A 21,203-nucleotide genomic window follows, 5' to 3' on the forward strand; every position below is an offset into this window, starting at 1 on the left:
CCGGCCGGACGTATGCTCCTTCCTTCCGGGGAACCCGCTCTTCCGCTTCTAGAGTTCCCGCCCACAATTCAAGTTGGAAAAATGGAGGGGGCTCTTGAGTCGGTGGCCCTTTCTGCTCCGCGGGACGTGGGGAGAGTGGCCGGGACAGACGATGGGGCCTCGGTTCTTGCCACCTCCCGAAAAGACTTCCGGGTGCGCTGCACCTCGAAGCGGGCCGTGACGGAAATGCTAGAACTGTGCGGCAGCTTCGTGCAAAAGCTGGGGGACACGCTGCCAGAGGAGATTCGGGAGCCCGTGCTGCGAGATGCGCAGTGGGTACGGGCCCAGCCTTGTCTTATCACCCCCTCTCTCCACACCCCAGGTCTCAGTGGTCAGAAAGAGCGTACGCCAGGCTTCGGCAGAGTTAATGGTGCCCCACGCTTGGTTAGAAGCAGCCCGGGACACGGGAGGGAATGAAGTAGATGCTAGAGGCAGCTGGGTATTGTTAATTACTTAGACCAGTGCTGTCCGACAGAAAAATACAAGGCGAGCCATGTATGTAACTTCAAATTAAAAGTAAGAAAAAATAGGTGAAATTAATTTTAATAACATTTATTTAACCATGTCCAAGATATCGTTTGAACTTGTAATAATTAAAAAATGAACGAGATAGTTAAATGAACGAGATAGTTTACATTCTTTTGTTCATACTAAGTTTTTCAAATCTGTCTTAAACTTACAGCTCATCTCCTTTCCTGCTAGCCACATTTTAAGGCCTCAGCACCCATAAAGTGGCTAGTTGCTCCCCTATTGGACGGTGCAGACACTCTGAGAAATTCTCCTGGAGAGGGTAATCCTGGAAGTCAGTCAGTCACCAGGCTAGCTTTTGGTCTTTCCTTTTGTTTGTTTTAGAACATCTTGTAAAGAGAGCGAGAACTTTTTCCCTACAAGTCTAAAGTAGATAAGGAAGCTGTCTTGCTTATAAACTTCAGTAAGATCACACACTGGCCCTTATACATTTCCCCTTCCTTTCTTAAATATTTTGCAGAGCCCTGAAGCAGATAGTTTTTTGGGGAAAGACACAGCAAATTGAGGGCTTTGTGCCTGTCAAAAGGAAGCACACAATCTGTTTATATTCAGGAAAAAAATTAAAATGCTTATAATTTTGGTACATTTTATAATGCACCACAGTGCAACCAAAATAAAGGTTAAATGGATGAAGAATGAAGGAACACTCCCTGGGTTGTGATTCTTTGTTCCAGTGTTGTGTACACTGGCTCTTACATCATTCCCTCCTTGCAAGCAAGGGAAAAATAGAGACATACCTGAGGACATTTTTAGTAGTTTCTTGGGAGAAGACTGTTTTGTTGTGTACTGATCTTAGAATTTATCCCTTTCTAGGAAGTGCTGAGGTGCTTAGAACATTTAATTACCTTACAAAAAAGAGGAACTTGGCTTACCCTATTATACCTTATTTAATGGATGAGAAAGTGGATTAGAAGATAAAAGGTGTGAAGACTTAAACTACCAAGGGAATTAACTTGTGTTTTACTTTAATTAAGAGAACAGATAAAAGGCAGAGGCTTTAATTATGTTGACATCTCTTAATCTAAAACCACATAATATAGTATTATCGCATTCTTTTTTGTGAGTTATTTTTAAATTTATTTTATTGAAGTATAGTTGATTTACAATGTGTTAATTTCTACTGTACAGCAGTGATTCAGTTATATATGCATTCTTTTTAAAAAAATTTTATTTATTTATTTTTGGCTGCGTTGGGTCTTTGTTGCTGCGCGCTGGCTTTCTCTAGTTGTGGCGAGCGAGGGCTGCTCTTTATTGCAGTGTACAGGCTTTTCATTGCGGTGGCTTCACGTTGCAGAGCACGGGCTCTAGGTGAGCGGGCTTCAGTAGTTGCGGCGCATGGACTCTAGAGTGCAGGCTCAGTAGTTGTGGCGCAGGGGCTTAGTTGCTCCGAGGCATGTGGGATCTTCCTGGACCAGGGCTCGAACCCGTGTCCCCTGCATTGGCAGGCGGATTCTTAACCACTGCGCCACCAGGGAAGCCCCTGCTACTTTTTTTAATATTCTCTATCACAAATCTGAGATTGTTATTTTGCCAAAATGTTTGAATTCAGTATTTAAAGTTATTTTCAGTGACTTGACTATTGTGACTTTATTGCAGACTTTTGAATCAGCTGTGCAAGAGAATGTCAGCATTAATGGGCAAGCATGGCAGGAAGCTTCAGACAATTACTTTATGGGTATGTGATTTCGCTTTGTCCCTCTGTCATTCATTTCTGAGTTATTTTTGTGGCTAGTTTTATTTATTTATTTTATTTTATTTTTGGTCGTGCTGCAAGGCTTGCAGGGTCTTAGTTCCCCAACCAGGGATCGAACCTGTGCGGAGTCCTAACCACTGGACCGCCAGGGAATTCCCTCTAGTTTTATTTTGAGTGCTAATTCTTAATCCCCATTTTCAGTGTCACTTCTTTTAAAATTCCTTTAGTGGTAGAGTTCCTTTGCTGGGAAAAAGAGAAAACTAATCTAGAAGACTATTGAGGTCATAAGCTGAGGCACACAACGTAGTGGTTACTGTGATTCTTTATATTGATATATACTATCTGGCGTTCCCAACAAGACTTTCATCTGCTTAAACTTCAAAAGTACCCTTGTCAGTAGCTTATTAGAAAATACTGTAGAACTATCCCCAGATGAAGAAACAGGTCCAGAGAATCCCTATGCTTAATACTTTATAAATCAAGTTGTATTTTTACAAGTGATCCTTTGAGTAGATAGTGAAGTATTCTTAGAAATGTGAAGTTAAACTATAAAAGTACCATGTAAAGGATGAGGTCAGTATTTGTAGAAACCTCCTTGATAAAACAGAATATTTTCCTGGTGTAGAGCAGACTAGATTGTACCCTAACTAATGATGTTGACATATCTAAAGAAATAAAAGTTTTAATAGAAAATGGTCAGTGTAGGAAGGAAAAAATGTAGTAGAAAAAGAATGATCAGTGTGGGAAGAGAGGCAGAACTCTCCAGCAATGTCTAGGAGAAGGGCTGCCCCGATAAGAGAACTGGAGTGTCTTGTTGGTCCCCATGGTGGTAGTACGGAGATTTGACCAGCATAGATTGATATCACTGCTAGCTGTTCAGATTAACCACTCATACCCTTGAGCTTATTCCAAGCCCATCAAGTAATTCTCTGTGGCTATAATTTTTCTCCTCAACATTAAGATAATTCTTTGCCCAGAAGACTTCACTGTTTAATCCTTGGCATTATTATAATTATCGCTTCAAAGTCACCAAAGGTCACTTTCTGGTTTATATATTAAAATGGAAAAAATAACATCAGATTTTCCAAATATTATCAGAGTGATTGCCAATGAGTGGGGGAGGGGCAGTGTATCAGAATCACCTAGGAGTATTTTCAAACTACACAGCTTCTACTGTGTGTTCATCTGACTCTTGTTCTTTGAAGTCACTTTGGAATTGCTTTATTGTTTGGTCCAGACTGTCTTCAGCAATATGATTCATCAGTTTATAGATTACCATGTATTTTCTGACAGGTTGGCAGCCTGGGTGGATGGCTCTGAAGTATGGATATTCTCTATCCCTTTTCCCCCTTATAACTCTGAGGGGAAATAGTTGAGAATACTACATTTTTACCTTCTTTCATGGGCACTTGATAAATGCCAGACACTATGCCAAATTCCAGGAAATAGATGAAAAGATACGGTTCTTACCATTTAGGAACTCATCATTAAGGAAAGGAAATGGACAAAGAATCACTATTACTCTTCAGGAAGTGGGAGAAGACATAATAGAGTAGGTTGTTGTTAAAGGAAATGCATTTAATAAGTAAGCATGTGCTAGACAGAAAGGAGGTAGGAAGGACATTTGAAGCAAAGAGAAAAGCATATGCAAAGGCACAAAGGAGTGATATGTTTGCAAAATGTCAGCAGTGAATTGGGAATACTAATGACAGATGTGGCCAGAAAGATAAGTTGGGACCAGATCACAAAAAGCCCTGTAGGATATGCTGAGGAATCTGCACTTTATCCTGTAGGTAATAGGAAGCTGGTGAAGGTTTTTAAAGTAAAATTACAGTAGTCCCTTCTTATCTGAGGGGGATGTGTTCCAGGATGCCCAGTGGATGCCTGAAATCTCAGATACTACCAAACCCTATATCTACTATTTTTAAAAAAATTTTATTGAAGTATAGTTGATTTACAATATTGTGTTAATTTTTTCTGTACAGTAAAATGACTCAGTTATACATATATGTATATTCTTTTCCATTATGGTTTGTTACAGAATATTGAATATAGTTCCCAGTGCTATACAGTACGACCTTGTTGTTTATCCATCCTATATATATCTATGATAAAGTTTAATTTAGAAATCAGATGCAGCAAGAGATTAACAGCTATAACTAATAATAAAATAGAACAATTATAATAATACACTGTAATGAAAGTTATGTAAATGTGATCTCTCTCCCTCACTCTCAGAATATCTTATTGTACAAATTTAATGCCTTTTCCATCTTAACTAAGGACTTATCATGCAATGTGGGTGTAACTTTTGCAGTTTGAGGTACGACAACAAAGCTAGCACAGATTTCTTTTTCCTTCTTCACAATTTCATGGATAGAAAATTTATTCTTACTGTCAATCTTAGCAACTTCAGCATGCAATTTTTTTCCTTTATTAAGTTGTGAACTTTCACCTTTTCATTTAATGGAAGCACTTTACAGCTTCTCTTTGCCATATTTGAATTGCCAGCATCACTACTCTTGTGCTTTGGGCCCATTATTAAGTATCAATAAAATAAGGGTTACTTGAAAACAAGCACCATGATATTGCAGCAATGGCTACCAAGTGACTAATGGGCAGGATACACTGGACAAAGGGATGATTCATGTCCTGAGTGGGACAGAGCAGGATGTTGCGAGATTTCATCATGCCACTCAGAATGGCGCACAATTTAAAACTTATAAATTTTCCATGTAATATTTTCAGACCATGGTTGACCACGGGTAACTGAAACTGCGGAAAGTGAAACCACAGATAAGGGTGCACTACTATAACAAGAAAAGGCTTGTGTTTTAGAAAGCTAACTGCTGGCTGTGTGGGGGACAGATTGGAGAAGGGAGAAATTCCAGGGAGAACCTCTAAGACCTTAGGACGTTACTGCAGTAATACACCAAAAGGTGGTGAAGACTTACCCTAAGAAAGGAGAGAAGAGGACGGGTTCAAGAGATGTTAGCAGGTAGAATTAATAGGATCTGTGTCTGATCTGATACATAGAATCAGTAAGTAAGCTTCACAAGGGCAGAGGTTTTTGTCTGTTTTGTTGATTGAGATCATTATGCAAATGAGTGAATGAATAAAAGAATGAATGAATGTGCAAATGAAACCAACTTCCTCCCTGCCCCTCTACCCTGAAAGGACTTGAATTCAGAAGGCTGGACCTGACACATTTAAGAATTAAAAGATAAGTTCCTTGAGAGCAGGGATTATATATTTTTTTCTCATCACTATGTTTTCAGTACTTGGCTTGGCACACAGTACATATTTGTTAGATTAATGACAAATTCTTCCCTGCTCAAATTTACACATTTCAGTTTTGTAGCTTTATCATTAGGTGGCGCCAAGAAACCGTTTTCTTCTCTATATGGAAGATTTAGCTGGGAGACTTGTTTTTTTAAACTGATTGTGAAATAGTTACAATATTCCTTTCAGGCTAGTGATTGAACTTTTTAAATAATAAATTAAAATATAGGGAAGACTGCTCATTTAAATGAGTATTCAAAGTAAGAAATGACTATATTTTATAATACTCTCAGAAGAAGTAATTTAATTGGACTTAGTGAATATTTTTTTCACGAATGCAAGACCATACATGATATATACCTCATTAAACTTTATGATATATATGTTTATGCTGATGTATGTAAGCAGTGTCTCAAAATGTTCTCAAAATATGTAACATGTTTCAGACTTGTCCCTAATGAAGCTCTACTCAATAAAATAAATAGATCTATTTCTATCATAGACTTTGACATAGCAGAACACAAATGACATAAGACCAGTTAAGCTGAGGACCTAGCTCTTTAGTATTTTTAGCTACTTAGTATTTGCTACTTTTTAAAGTGATTTTCAAAATAAAGTTGATGTATCCCCTGTATTCATTTCATCTGGGGTGCTTAATTTCTGGGCCCCATTCCAGAGAACTCTACTAGGAATCAAAATTTCTGCACTTCTCCTTACCAAAGAGTATGTACTGAATGATTTCATTTATATAAAATTCTAGGAAATGAAAACTGGAATATAGTGACAAAAATTTGATCGGTGATTGCCTGGGGATAGAGAGCAGTTTGGGAGGAGCAGGAGGGAGAGATTACAAGGGAGCATGAGGAAACTTTTAGGGGTGATGGTTGTGTTCATTATCTTGACTGTAGTGGTGGTTTCAAGGGTATACACATATGTCAAAACATCAAATCGTATACTTTAAATATGTGCAGCTCACTGTATGACAGTTATACCTCAATAAAGCTGTTTTTTAAAAAGTAAAAAAAAATTTCTGCACTCTGACAAGTTCCCCAGGTGATTATTCATTCTTTTAGAGTTTGAGAATCAGTACATTTGACTCTTGAACAATTCAGGTTTGAACTGCAAGAGTCCACTTATACAGGGATTCTTTTCACCAAATACAGTATGACACCATTTGTAGTTGGTTGAATCCATAGATGTAGAAACTCTAAAGTTTCCACAGAGGGCAAACTATAAAGTTATGCTTGGATTTTTGACGGCAGGGATGGTTGGTGCCCCTAACCTCCACGTTGTGCAAGGGTCAACTGTACTTTAAAACATAGGAAAGGAACTGATAAGATAGCTTTAGCCAAATCAAAGAAACTCTAAAGTCACCATTTCTTTTACGTTTTCCTACCATTTATCCAGTTGTGCCTGTTTCAGATCTAGCTACTCTACTCACTGCTATTGTCACAGCTTTGGTTGACCATATGATAAAGTCAAAACTTGTTAGCATCCCTGATGTTAAATGTTCTTTACAGTGTGGCTCTTCTATATATTATCATCCTTTTTTCCTTATACTTTAACCTGCAGCCATTTAGATCTTTTTCTGTTTCCTAAAGACTCTTTGATCTTGCAGATACTGTTTTCTCTGCCTCAAATGCATCTCCCTATTATTTTTTTCCCTACCTTTTTTTATGCAGTGGATTTACACTTATATTTCAAGTTCCAAATCAAATGTTATTTTCTCTTTAAAGTCTTAAATTCCCAAGGCAGAGTTAGTGTTCCACTGTTCTTTGTCCTGATAGCATTTTGTTCATACCTCTACTGTATTTATTTGGTTGTTTTGCAGTTGTATGTCTGTTTCTTCCAGTGAACCGTGAGCTCTTAGAGAACAGGGATTATGTTATGTTCATCTTTGTATTTCTCTGATTTAGGCTTGGCTTCCCATAGGGGCCCAGTAAGTAATCGACTGTTCAATGAATAAATGAATCAATTACCAAAGTGGGGCATCCATTAACTTGCCATATTTGTTTTCCTTAAATTTTGTGTGTTCTAAATTTGGTTTATTATGTTAGATTTTCATATAGAATATTAAAAAATGTGTTTTAAGTAATTTTTTGATATTATTTTTCCCTCGAAATAGATTCTGATATCAAAGTCCTTGAAGACCAGTTTGATGAAATCATAGTCGATATAGCCACAAAACGTAAGCAGTATCCCAGAAAGATCCTTGAATGTGTCATCAAAATCATAAAAGCAAAACAAGAAATTCTGGTAAGATGATTTACCTTTAAAATAGTAAATTTTATGTAATGTCTATTTTACTACAGTAAAAAAATTAAAGTATGAGATCCAAGTGGAGGTAAATGACATTTTGTTTTCTTGGTCTTTCCTGCCTCAGTTACTACTGTTTGTCTCCTTCTAAGTCACACTAGGTTTTGAATACAGCTGATGATAAAATAAAATAGAATTTGAAGATGGAAGACTGACAGTGACTTAATTCTGAGACCAGGAGGGAAAAAAAAATGTATTTTTTAAGCCTTTTCCTTCTATCCGTCATTTGTGTTTGGCACATTATTTGTATATGTTTATGTATTTTGGAAGACCCTTTAGTTAAATCGATGATGAAGATTGACTACCTGTTTTATAACACCAAAATTTGCTTTATGAATTGTGTATAATTTGTTTTGCTCCAAAAATCATGATGAGGTGGAAGTAGGTTTGCTGGGAATGACATTGTCTCTGGAGTGAGACATACATGTTGCTTTCGATTGTGCTTTACTTTTTGTCATTAGTTTTTGAAATTAGCATACTTTCACATATAAATTTTCTAGTTGCTTTCCTTTCAGGAATTGTTTTAGAGAGTGAAGACAGGTACTTTCTCTAGAACATTTTAGTTATCATTCTGTGAGGAAAAAATAATTATAAGCAAAATTTTTCATTTTTTTCTTCCATAGAAGTCAGTCCTCCCTTTGCCTCATCCACTTTTAAAGTTTCCTCGGGAAAAACATTAAAAATGTATTTATTTTCCAGCATCTCCCTCTCTATTACTACCCTTCCTCCCCCACCAAAACCTAGTAATCAGTATTACATAAAAGAAAGGAAGTTGGCCGGCCTAGGTGGGGTACTGCTGTGGAAGTTTAAAATTGATGCAGAATGGATGGGGTGAGGATACTAAATACAGCTTTTTTTTTTTTTTTTTTTTTTTTTTGCCTCTGTCATGGCCTCTCCCGTTGCGGAGCACAGGCTCCGGACGCGCAGGCTCAGCGGCCATGGCTCACGGGCCCAGCCGCTCCGCGGCATGTGGGATCCTCCCAGACCGGGGCGCGAACCCGGTTCCCCTGCATCGGCAGGCGGACGCGCAACCACTGTGCCACCAGGGAAGCCCCTAAATACAGCTTTTTTAAAAAACAAAGAAACAACAACACCAAAACCGTTTTGGCTCCTGCTACTTTGGGCATGAGAAAGGAGAGACATTCTTCTCTTTCTTTTTGCCTGAATTTTGGATCCCGTTCTTATAGTTCTGCTATTGCAGTCCCAGTGTATCACAGGATATGTAGGTAGGCATTAGTGTGCTGATGTAGTGGCCTGGCCACTTTTTAAAACAGAGTTTCTGTGGGAATATGAGTTCTGAGTTCTAAACACTTGTCTTGAAATGAACTTTTGAAAAACAGTCCATTCATAATTTGAAAACTACCTTGTACTTTATAAACACAAGATTCCATCTCTATGCCTCTAATTTGCTTGATTGCTTTTCTTATGCTTTTTGTTTTTTCCTGTTTTTTTTTTTTTTTTTTTTTTTTTTTTTGCTGCACCTTAGTTCCTTGACCAGGGATTGAACCCTGACCCTCAGCAACAAAAGCGTGGAGTCTTAACCACTGGACCACCAGGGAATTCCCTCTTATGCTTTTTTATGGTGCTATATCTTAGTGTATGCAGTAGGTGGCAATACTATAAAAGGTATAATTCAGACTTAGTTTGATCTTTTCTTCTTTTCTCCTCCCTTCCCTACAGATTTTCAGGATCTAATTTTGGGGTTTTTTGTTTGTTTTGTTTTTTTGGCAAAAGAATGGTACTACTGACTACTAATATATTTGCTTATATAAACTGAAGAAAATGTTTGTATGAGGCACTAAGTTGTTAAATCTGTTTTAATTTATTTTATGTTTAGAAGCAGTACCACCCTGTTGTACATTCATTGGACCTAAAATATGACCCTGATCCAGGTGAGTCAGTGTTTATTTATGGTAAAAGTTAAGCATGAGCTTGTAATTTTCAGGAGTTCCTGATACTCTTTTAAAGGTTTCAGCATCAAGGGTATCTTCCCTCTGATGCTCTAACTCACTACCAGTCATCAGTGTTTAACTCTTTTTTTCACTTAGGATTATAAGAACTTGCTGTAAACCTTCCAACTCAGAATCTCCAGGGCTAGGACCCAGGAATCTGGACTTTTATTAAGCACTCTCCTGACCTAGACTATTATAACACCTTGTTAATCTCTAACTTCTGTTATAAAACCCTCCCATCTCTAATGCTATTAAACCATCCATTCTTTGCATTACAGCCAAAGTTATACTATTAAAGCACTCATGGTGTCTCTCCTCAGTGTGATAACCATCACTGGTTTCTCATCATTTATAGAATAAAATCCAACAAAAATATAATGTTGAACTTAAGAAGAGATACATACACTTGTTATGCCTTTGAACTCAATTCTGTTTCCACTTAGGTGCATCCTCTAAATCACAAAGAAATAAAATTTATACCAATTTTGTAAATCCAGCAATAGAACTGACTTTGCTAAAAATGTGGATCATATGTATTTTTTAATGACTCTATTCTCACATTTAAAAATTTCTAGCAGTTTTCTTGAGACCTTTTGAAATTTGCCTTTGGTGCTCAAGAGTACCATTTCTGAAGTATCAGTAAAACAGTTAAGACCTTCATTTATTTGTATGGGATTTCTGTACATATGGCTTTGAGTACCTCACCCTTGTTGAATTCTGATTTACTTTCTAACATGTCCCCTTGCCCTTCTTAAGTGTCCCAAGCCAATGGGATAAACTGAGAGGGGGAAGTAAAGAGACTCTGAAATTGGTTAAAATCACAGCACTCACTGTATTTGATAATAAAAATTGACCTAACACTTAATTGTCAAGTGTTAAGGACCTAACACTTAATTGTCATGGTTCACTAAAAAGGGTTAGTTGCCAAAATGCAGTGGTTGACATATACTTGTTTTGGTTTTGAACAACAAAAAAATAATAATTGAAAAATGTGTTGTCACAATATACTCAAGTATTACTTTTTAACTATAGTTAATTCTCCAAAGAAACTTGGTAACCTTTTTATCTTAGGAGGGAAAACAGGTTTATTTAAATGATCCTTTGACAGTCTACATGATTTTCTTCCTACCATTCCAGTTAAGTAGTATTAGTGGAAAAATCTTCTTTGTCATGTGATTCTGACTTCATAGTTAAGTAAATAATTAGAATCTATCTTTTGGATAAATTTTGAGATTTTTGTCATTATACATTTTCATAATGTTTATAAGCTTAGAATAGCAACAGCTCTTTAAGCACAGCAAAATTAACTTATAGTTTTATTAACTGGATGTCCTTGGGCAAGTCACTTGACTTCAAGCCTCAGTTTCTTTATGATGAAGTCTACATAGCCTGATGCTTTAGGTGTGCATTCCAGCTCTGTCAATAAATGTTACAGAAATGTCCTGCCTACTCATTGAGGTTGTTATGAATCACATGAGATAAGGGGGTCTATAAACTGTAGCTAAAATACATAAGTAGTAGTTTATAAGGAGATGCTATGTAATAATAACCCTATTATAAATCCTATCCCTGGGCTTCCCTGGTGGTGCAGTGGTTAAGAATCCGCCTGCCAATGCAGGGGACATGGGTTTGAGCCCTGGTCTGGGAAGATCCCACATGCCATGGAGCAACTAAGCCCGTGTGCCACAACTGCTGAGCCCATGTGCCACAACTACTGAAGCCCGTGCTCCGCAACAAGAGAAGCCACCACAATGAGGAGCCCACACACAACAACGAAGACCCAACGCAGCCAAAAATAAATAAATGAATTTATTAAAAAATAAAATAAATAAATCCTATCTCTTTTACAGTGGTACACCTTATAATACTACATAGCCTATAATACATTCAATTGATAAAATCATATGAAATTAATTAAAATGGCTTAGGAGAAAAGTGGAAAGCATAAATTTGTGTAAAAGTTAAAAATCTGAATAAGTTACATGGGAAAACTTTTTAGGGAACTTCTTGGAATTTTGTTTGTTATTAGAAAATATTAAGTGATATCAGGCTTATTTGAAAGCTGGTACTTTTAAAGTAGGTTGTCTGGTTTTCAAAACATGTTATTTAAGCAATGTATATAACAATTATTTGGCATAGTTATGTTAGGAACTCTGGGGGATATGGAGATAAAAAAGATTCTCCCCATAAAGAGCTTATGTCTGAGTAGAAATAAGAGATAAACATAAAACAGGATTCTTTCATGCTCTCCAACTGATTCCTTTCCCGGTTTTCCCCATCCGAGTAAACAGCACCTTCACCTACGTACTGCTTTAGTGAGAAGTCAACTTTGATTCTTTCCTGTCCTGAACTCATCTACAATCCATCAATAAGTCCTACAAATTATTCCTTTGAAATATAATCTCACATTCATCCACTTCTCTTCACCTCTCTATTATCACCTCTAATCTAGGTCACCATCACTCTAGCCAGGATTTGTAGACATGCTTTCCTGAAGGTCTTCTGTTTCACTCTTATTCTCTTCCAATCCATTGCATACACCTCAAGCAGAGCTGATTTTTAAAAAAATTCTTTGAAATATTTCAAACATATGGAAAACATGGAGAATGACATAATGAACATCTTTGTATTTACCACTTATTTTTAAGGGCTATTCAAATTTGCCAAACTTGGGTCAGACCTTCTTAGGAATTAAAAGATATGGATACAGTTGAAACTTTCTTTGTACCCTTCACCATCCCATTCCACTCCCTCTTACTTCAGAAGTAACCACCATCCTCAAGGTTAGTGGATCCTTCCTATCCATGTTTTTATGCTTTTATTGATACTTTATCAATGTATCCATAAACAATGTATGGCATTTGTTTTAAAATTTTACATAAATTGTATCATACCAGTCATATCATTCTGCAACTTATTTTCCCCCCTCAATATTTTATACACACATATCTCTCTATTCATTTAAATAATATTCCTGAGTATGAATACACCTCTGTAAATCCATTCCTCTACTGAGGGACACTTAGTTTCTTTTTTTTTTTTTGGCTGTTATAAACAATATTACAATGAATATTTTTATACCTGTGTCCTTGTAAAGTGTAAATATGTCACAGATTTTGTGGGGTAGATTTCTGAAAGCAAAATTTCTAGGTCCACAGGACTTGTCTCTGTTCAGCTTTATTACATATGAGCTTTACTACCCCTCCAAAAGAGTCGTATCACTTTACCATCCCACCAGCAATATTTGAAAGTTCTTGCTTCTCTACATTTTGCCCACAATTATTACCGTCAGGCTTTCTGTATTTTTTTTTTTTCCGCCAATTTGATGGACATGCGGTAGTATTTAAAGTGAGGTTGAGCATCCTTGAATTGCCTATTTATATTCTTTGCCTGTTTTTTGGTTGGGTTATTTGAATTTTCCTTATTCATTTCTAAGAGTCATATACACAGGCACATGAACGTACATGCACACACACATTATAGATATTTGTGTTATAAGCACTGTAAATATTTGCTCTAAATTTTTGGCTTGTCATAACTTTATAATGGCCTTTTATATATGTTTACATAAGTTTTAATGTAGTCGGATTTACCAGAGTTTTTCCATTATACATGCTCTTTCAGTGTCTTCAAGTATCTATCTAAATGACATAAAGATCCTTTGTTATTTTATTTATAGACTTTTGATTATCATGTTTAGGTCTTGAATACAACTGAATTTTTAAAAAAATTTTATAAGGAAGGGATCTAATTTCTACTGTACTGGTAGCCAGTTGTCTTAGCATCATTTATTGAATAGTCCATCTCTTTTCTACTGCTTTGTAATGTCAGTCTCTAATATACTAAGTTTCCATGTATTTGGGGGTCTGTTTCTGGGCTCTTGTCTCTCTTTTTCTTTTTTTTTTTTCTGGCCGCGTGGCTTGTGGGATCTTAGTTCCCTGACCAGGGATTGAACCCTGGCCTTTGCCAGTGAAAATGTGGAGTCTTAACCACTGGACCACCAGGGAATTCCCCTGGATTCTCTTTTTAACGTTATTGGTTGACTTGGCTGTCTCAGCACCATTACCACACTTTTTACGTTTCTGTAGTTTAAAAGAAGTCTTGATATCTTGCAATTTCTTCCAAATTTTGTTGCCTGTTTTTGGCCCTTTACTCTTCCATAGGAATTGTTAGGATCAACTTGTAAAATTGCTTGAAAAATCTTACTGGGATTTGATTGGAAGTGCATTTAATTTATAGATAAATTTGGAGAGAAGTGCCACGTTTACAATATATGTCTTCCCATTTGTGAACATATTATATCTCATTTTGGGTTTTTCAAAATGTCCTCCAATAGTGTTTTATAAACACATGTAATAAAGATGTTTATAAGAGTGCTGCCTGCTTGCTATGTTGAAAACAGTGTTATTTAAGGGACTGGATCTGATAAGATATTCTGTAATGCATGTAGAGAAGTGTTTAAAGACATGTAATAAAGATGGTTTTAAGAAAAAAATAGCATTTTATAAATTTCTCCACATAGGTTTTACACATCTTTTATTTGTTCCTAGATACCTTTTTGTAGCTATTGTAAATGGTAACATTTTGGGATTACACATTGTAATTGAATATTCCTGGTGTTTAGGAATACCGTCGATTTTTATTTGCTGAACTCTTATTAGTTCTAATGGATTATCTAATTTCAACTAGATTTTTTAAAATGTAGATAATCATATCATTTGCAAGTAATGCTAGGTTTTATCTTTTTCCTAACTTTATACATGTTCTATTTTTGTCTTATTATTACATTGATTAGAGTCTCCATTATAAATATTTAGGGGGTGTGGGAGGGATAAATCAGGAGTTTGGGATTAGCAGATACAAATTACTACATATAAAACAGATAAACAACAAGGTCCTAATGTGTAGCACAGGGAACTATATTCAATGTCCTATAATAAACCATAATGGAAAAGAATATGAAAAAGAATATATATATGTATAACTGAATCAGCTTGCTGTACCCCAGAAACTAACACAGCATTATAAATCAACTATACTTCAACAAAAAATTTTTTAAGGAAAAAAAACCCCAAAAAAAACCCCAACCTCCAGTGTAATGTTGAATACTGGTAATGATAGTGGCCATGATATATATATATTTTTAAAATTTATTTTATTTATTTATTTTTGGCTGCGTTTGGTCTTCGTTGCTGCGCGGGCTTTCTCTAATTGTGGCGACCAGGGGCTACTCTTGGTTACGGTGCGTGGGCTTCTCATTGCGGTAGCTTCTTGTTGCGGAGCATGAGCTCTAGGTGAGTGGGCTTCAGTAATTGCAGCATGTGGGCACAGTAGTTGTGGCTCACGGGCTCTAGAGCGCAGGCTCAGTAGTTGTGGTGCATGGGCTTAGTTGCTCCACGGCATGTGGGATCTTCCTGGACCAGGACTCGAACCCATGTCCCCTGCATTGGTAGGCGGATTCTTAACCACTGTGCCACCAGGGAAGCCCAGTGGCCATGATATTTTAAAATTATGAATAAATGTTTAATTTTAGTGAACACTTCTTTTGCATCAACTGAGATCATATACTTGTTTGACCAACTTTATTGAGGTATAATTTACATATAATAAAATACATCCATTTTATGCATACAATTTGAGTTTTGACAAATGTGTACAACTATGTAACTGTGACCACAATTCAGATACAGAATTTTTCATCACTCATGAAGTTCCCTTGTGCCCCTAGATCGTATGCTTTTTTGTCTCTAACTGTTAATACGGTGAGTTAACGGTGACAGATTTTTCTGATGGTTATCTTTGCATTCTTAGAGAAAACCCCACTTACTCATTAGTATATTTTTTCTTTTATACACTTGAATTAAATTCACTTATACTCTATACCTGTATTTTATTTAGGATATTAATCTATAATGTATTTGCATCTGTAGTCACACAAAAAATAAACATGTGTTTTAAAACATACTGAACCTATTTGCAGGGCAGGAATAGAGACACAGACGTAGAGAACGGATGTGTGGACATGGTGGGGCAGGGCAGGGAGGGTGGGGCGGGTTGGGAGATTGGGAGTAACATGTATACACTACCATGTGTAAAAAAGATGGCTGGCATGAGCATGTTATAAAGCACAGGAAGCTCAGCTCGGTGCTCTGTGATGACCTAGATGGGCGGGACGGAGGGTGGGAGGTTCAAGAGGGGGGATATAGATATACATATGGCTGATGCACTTCATTGTACAGTGGAAACTGGCAGAACATTGTGGAGCAATTATACTCTAATAAGGAAAAAAATAATAGTAAAGCAGGTGAACTTTAATGAAAACAAACAAACAAACCATACTGTCCCTTTCCAGTTTTGTCATCAAGGTTATGCTGCCCTCATAAAACAGTTTCTAAATGTTAGAGGTTTCTTGTTCTTTGAAGAGTTGATAAGGTTCATGTATAAAACTGTGTGAGCCTGGTATATGTATGGGGGTAAGTTTGACTTAACTGATTGAGTATACTTAATGGTTATTGATTTCTTCAGGTTTTTAATTTTTTCTTGAATCAAATTTGGTAATATTTGTTTGGAAAATAGTCTGTTTCATCCATGTGTTCAATATGTTGGTATGCAACTGTTTGTAGTAGTTGCTTGTAATTAAAAAAATTTGTTCCACATACGCTTATTTCTTAATGTTTGTTTTTGCATTCTCTTTTTTCTTGATATCTTGCTCTAGACTTCTTTGTTTTTAGTGGTCTTTGCAGAGAGTCAGCTTTTAGTTTTGCTGAGTTTCTCTATTGTTTTTTACTTTTCTGGTTCCTTGAGTTCTGATCTTATCTTTAGTGTGGTCTTCCTGCTTTCTTGAGTTTTCTGTTATTTTTAGCTTCTTGAGTTAAACACTTAAGTTTACTTCAGTCTTATTTTTTAATAAATATGTTTAAGGATACAGGTTTATCTCTAAGTCCTGCTTTAGCCATATCCTCGAGACATGACATGTAGAACTTTCATAATTCAGCTCTGAATATTTTTTTGTTTCCAAATATAGGAGTTTTACTGTTTTCCCTCTTTTTTGCCATCTATCATGTTGATAGATTTTTCTTTATTCTCCTTTTTTCTGGTTTGGAAGCTATATGCTATGCTCCTTTTCCTTTAGTGTTACCTGTAAAATTTTACCATACTATAATTCTAAAATTATCTAACACAGTCGGGAGTTATACAGTATTTCAAGTCCCCTCCTGGGCGAGAAAAGGACTTTATTACACTTTACCCACTGAATAAGCACACCCCTCCCACAATTTTCCTTCTTGTTTGTGTCTAGAACTTTAGTTCTTATTAAAAAACACTTCAATAGTTGCTACTTTTTTGCACTCAGTGATTAATTAAATTTATAGCAAAATGTTCCAAACTCTCTGATTGTCATGGCTTCCTTCTAGGTTTACTGCTCTGATGGGTTCCTTAGGTACTTTGAGTAAAAGTCTGTGGGCGGTAGACTCTTAGTTTTTATTTCATGCTCTTGAATTTTGTTTTATTTACTTTCATTTACCATATGGAATATATTACATCATTATCTTTGACACATTTTTTTCTAGTGGCTTTATTGAGGTACAATTCATATACTATCCCGTTCACCCATTTAAAGTGTGCAACTCGATATTCACAGAGTTTTATGCAGCCATCACCATAATTAATTTTTAAACATTTTCCTCACTTCAAAAAGAAACCCCACATTCTCCCCCTAATCTCTCATCCCTCTCCCCTGGCCCTAGGCAACCACTAATCTGCTTTCTATCTCTATAGATTTGGCTATTCTAGACATTTCTTATAAATTAAATCATGTAATATGTCATCCTTTAAGAATGGCTTCTTTGAATTAGCATGTTTTCAAGGTCCATGTTGTAGCATGTATCAGTATTTCATTTCATTTTTTTTCCAAATATTCTATTTTATGGACATATCACATTTTATTTATCCAGTTATCAGTATATAGCTATTCTTGAGTTGTTTCTACTTTTGGTTGTTATGAATAATTCTGCTATGAACATTTGTGTACAAGTTATTGTGTAGACATATGTTTACAGTTCTCTTGAGTATATATAGCTAGGAATGGGATTGCTGGATCATATGGGAACTCGTATGTTTAGAGGAACTGTTGAACTGTTTTCCAAGGTGGCTGCACCATTTCACATTTCCACCAGCAGTGTTCGAGGGTTCCAATTCCTCCACATCCTCATCAGCTCTTGTTATTTTCTGTCTTTTTGTTTTTTTTAATTGGAGTAGAATTGCTTTACAGTGTTATGTTAGTTTCTGCTGTACAGTGAAGTGAATCAGCTGTATGTCTACCTATATCCCCACCCTCTTGGACCTCCCTACCCCCCTTCCCCCCACCATCTAGGTCATCACAGAGCACAGAGCTGAGCTCCTGGTGCTATACAGCAGGTTCCCACTATCTATTTTACACATGGTAGTGTATTTATGTCAAACCTAATCTCCCAATTCATCCCACCCTCCCCTTCCCCCTCTGTGTCCACATGTCCGTTCTCTGCGTCTGTGTCTGTATTCCTGCCCTACAAATAGGTTCATCTGTACAATTTTTCTAGATTCCACATATATACATTAATACATGATACTTGTTTTTCTCTTTTTGGCTTATTTCACTCTGTATGACAGATTGTAGGTCCATCCACATCTCTGCAAATGACCCAATTTTGTTCCTTTTTATGGCTGAGTAATATTCCATTGTACATATGTACCACATCTTCCTTATCCACTCATCTGTTGTTGGACATTTAGGTTGTTTACATGTCCTGTCTGTTGTAAATAGTGCTGCAATGAACATTGGGGTACATGTGTCCTTTTTTTTTAAATTTTTTTTTTTGGCTAAGTTGGGTCTTTGTTGCTGCATGCAGGCTTCCTCTAGTTGCAGTGAGCAGGGGCTACTCTTCGTTGCGGTGCGTGGACTTGTCATTGCAGTAGCCTCTCTTGCTGTGAAGCATGGGCTCTAGGCACACAGTCTTCAGTAGTTGTGGATCAGGGACTCTAGAGTGCAGGCTCAGTATTTGTGGTGCACGGGCTTAGTTGTTCCGCATCTCGGACCAGGGCTCAAACCCGTGTCCCCTGCATTGGCAAGTAGATTCTTAATCACTGCACCACCAGGGAAGCCCTATGTGTCCTTTTGAATTATGGTTTTCTCAGGGTATATGCCCAGTTTTGGGATTGCTAGGTCTTATGGTAGTTCTGTTTTTAGTTTTTTAAGGAACCTCCATACTGTTCTCCATAGTGGCTGTATCAATTTACATTCCCACCAACAGTGCAAAAGGGTTGCCTTTTCTCCACACCCTCTCCAGCATTTATTGTAGATTTTTTGATGATGGCCATTTTGACCGGAGTGAGGTGGTACCTTATTGTAGTTTTGATTTGCATTTCTCGAATAATTAGTGATGTTGAGCCTCTTTTCATGTGCTTCTTGGCCATCTGTATGTCTTCTTTGATGAAATATCTATTTAGGTCTTCCACCCATTTTTTAATTGGGTGGTTTATTTTTTTGATATTGAGCTCCATGAGCTGTTTGTATATTTTGGAGAAAAAAACCTTAGTCCATTGTTTCATTTGCAAATATTTTCTCCCATTTTGAAGGTTGTCTTTTTGTCTTGTTTATGGTTTTCTTTGCTGTGCAAAGGCTTTTAAGTTTAATTAGGTCCCATTTGTTTATTTTGGTTTGTATTTTCATTATTCTAGGAGGTGGGTGAAAAAAGATCTTGCTCTGGTTTATGTCAAAGAGTGTTTTTCCTATGTTTTCCTCTAAGAGTTTTATAGTGTCCAGTCTTAAATTTAGTTCTTTAATCCATTTGGAGTTTATTTTTATGTATGGTGTTAGGGAGTGTTCTAATTTCATTTTTTTACCTGTAGCTGTCCAGTTTTCCCAGCACCACTTATTGAAGAGGCTGTCTTTTCTCCATTGTATATTCTTGCCTCCTTTATCAAAAATAAGGTGACCATAGGTGCGTGGGTTTCTCTCTGGGCTTTCTATCCTGTACTATTGATCTATATTTCTGTTTTTGTGCCAATACCATACTGTCTTGATTACTGTAGCTTTGTAGTATAGTTTGAAGTCAGGTAGCTTGATTCCTCCAGCTCTATTTTTTTCACTCAAGATTGCTTTGACTATTCGGGATCTTTTGTGTTTCCATACAAATTGTAAAAATTTTTGTTCAAATTCTGTGAAGAATGCCATTGGTAGTTTGATAGGAATTGCAATGAATCTGTAGATTGCTTTGGGTAATATAGTCGTTTTCACAATATTGATTCTTCCAATCCAAGAACATGGTGTATCTCTCCATCTGTTTGTGTCATCTTTGATTTCTTTCATCAGTGTTTTATAGTTTTCTAAGTACAAGTCTTTTGCCTCCTTGGATAGGTTTATTCCTAGGTATTTTATTCTTTTTGTTGTGATGGTAAATGGGATTGTTTTCTTGATTTCTCTTTCTGAGTTTTCATTGTTAGTCTATCTTGTCTGATTGCTGTGCCTAGGACTTCCAAAACTATGTTGAGTAAGAGTGGTGAGAGTGGACATCCTTGTCTTGTTCCTGATCTTAGTGGAAATGCTTTCAGTTTTTTACCATTCAGTATGATGTTTGCTGTGGGTTTATCATATATGGCCTTTAATATGTTGAGGTAGGTTCCCTCTATGCCCATTTTCTGGAGAGGATTTATCATAAATGGGTGTTGAATTTTGTCAAAAGCTTTTTCTGCATCTGTTGAGATGATCACATGGTTTTTATTCCTTAATTTGTTAATATGGTGTATCACATTGATCGATTTGTGTATAATGAAGAATCCTTGCATTCCTGGGATAAATCCCACTTGATCGTGGTGTATGATCCTTAAAATGTGTTGGATTCTGTTTGCTAGTATTTTGTTGAGGATTTTTGCATCTGTGTTCATCAGTGATATTGGTCTAATTTTCTTTTTTTGTGATATCTTTGTCTGGTTTTGGTATCAGGGTGATGGTGGCTTCATAGAATGAATTTGGGAGTATTTCTCCCTCTGCAGTTTTTTGGAAGAGTTTGAGAAGGATGGGCATTAGCAGTTCTCTAAATGTTTGATAGAATTTGCCTGTGAAACCATCTGGTCCTGGGCTTTTGTTTGTTGGAAGATTTTTAATTATGGTTTCAATTTCATTATTTGGGATAGGTCTGTTTATATTTTCTAGTTCTTCCTGGTTCAGTCTTGGAAAATTTTAACTTTCCAAGAATTTGTCCATTTCTTCGTGGTTGTCCATTTTATTAGCATATAGTTGTTTGTAATAGTCTCTTGTAATCCTTTGTATTTCTGCGGTGTCAGTTGTGATTTCTCCTTTTTCATTTCTAGTTTTACTGATTTGCGTCCTCTCTTTTTTTCTTGATGGGTCTGGCTAA

General features: G+C 36.5%; 1 protein-coding gene across 7 annotated transcripts in view; it reads left to right on the plus strand.

Moving 5' to 3' along the window:
- Positions 1–2: 2 nt before the first annotated feature.
- Positions 3–21,203, plus strand: part of NSL1 (NSL1 component of MIS12 kinetochore complex) — a 58,759-nt gene continuing 37,558 nt past the window's right edge. For 2 of the 7 annotated variants that reach the window (XM_024133785.2, XM_055084089.1), the window contains exons 1-4: positions 13–315; positions 2,164–2,242; positions 7,668–7,798; positions 9,696–9,750. In XM_024133785.2, the coding sequence (XP_023989553.1) occupies positions 13–315; positions 2,164–2,242; positions 7,668–7,798; positions 9,696–9,750 (568 nt within the window). Of the gene's footprint in view, positions 316–2,163; positions 2,243–7,667; positions 7,799–9,695; positions 9,751–9,906; positions 9,930–11,401; positions 12,129–12,458; positions 12,594–21,203 lie in introns of those variants that run through there. The other 5 variants (XM_007109759.4, XM_055084091.1, XM_055084090.1 and 2 more) reach the window with 4 other exon arrangements.

Source organism: Physeter macrocephalus, chromosome 4, assembly GCF_002837175.3.
Source record: "Physeter macrocephalus isolate SW-GA chromosome 4, ASM283717v5, whole genome shotgun sequence".
Taxonomy (NCBI): domain Eukaryota; kingdom Metazoa; phylum Chordata; class Mammalia; order Artiodactyla; family Physeteridae; genus Physeter; species Physeter macrocephalus.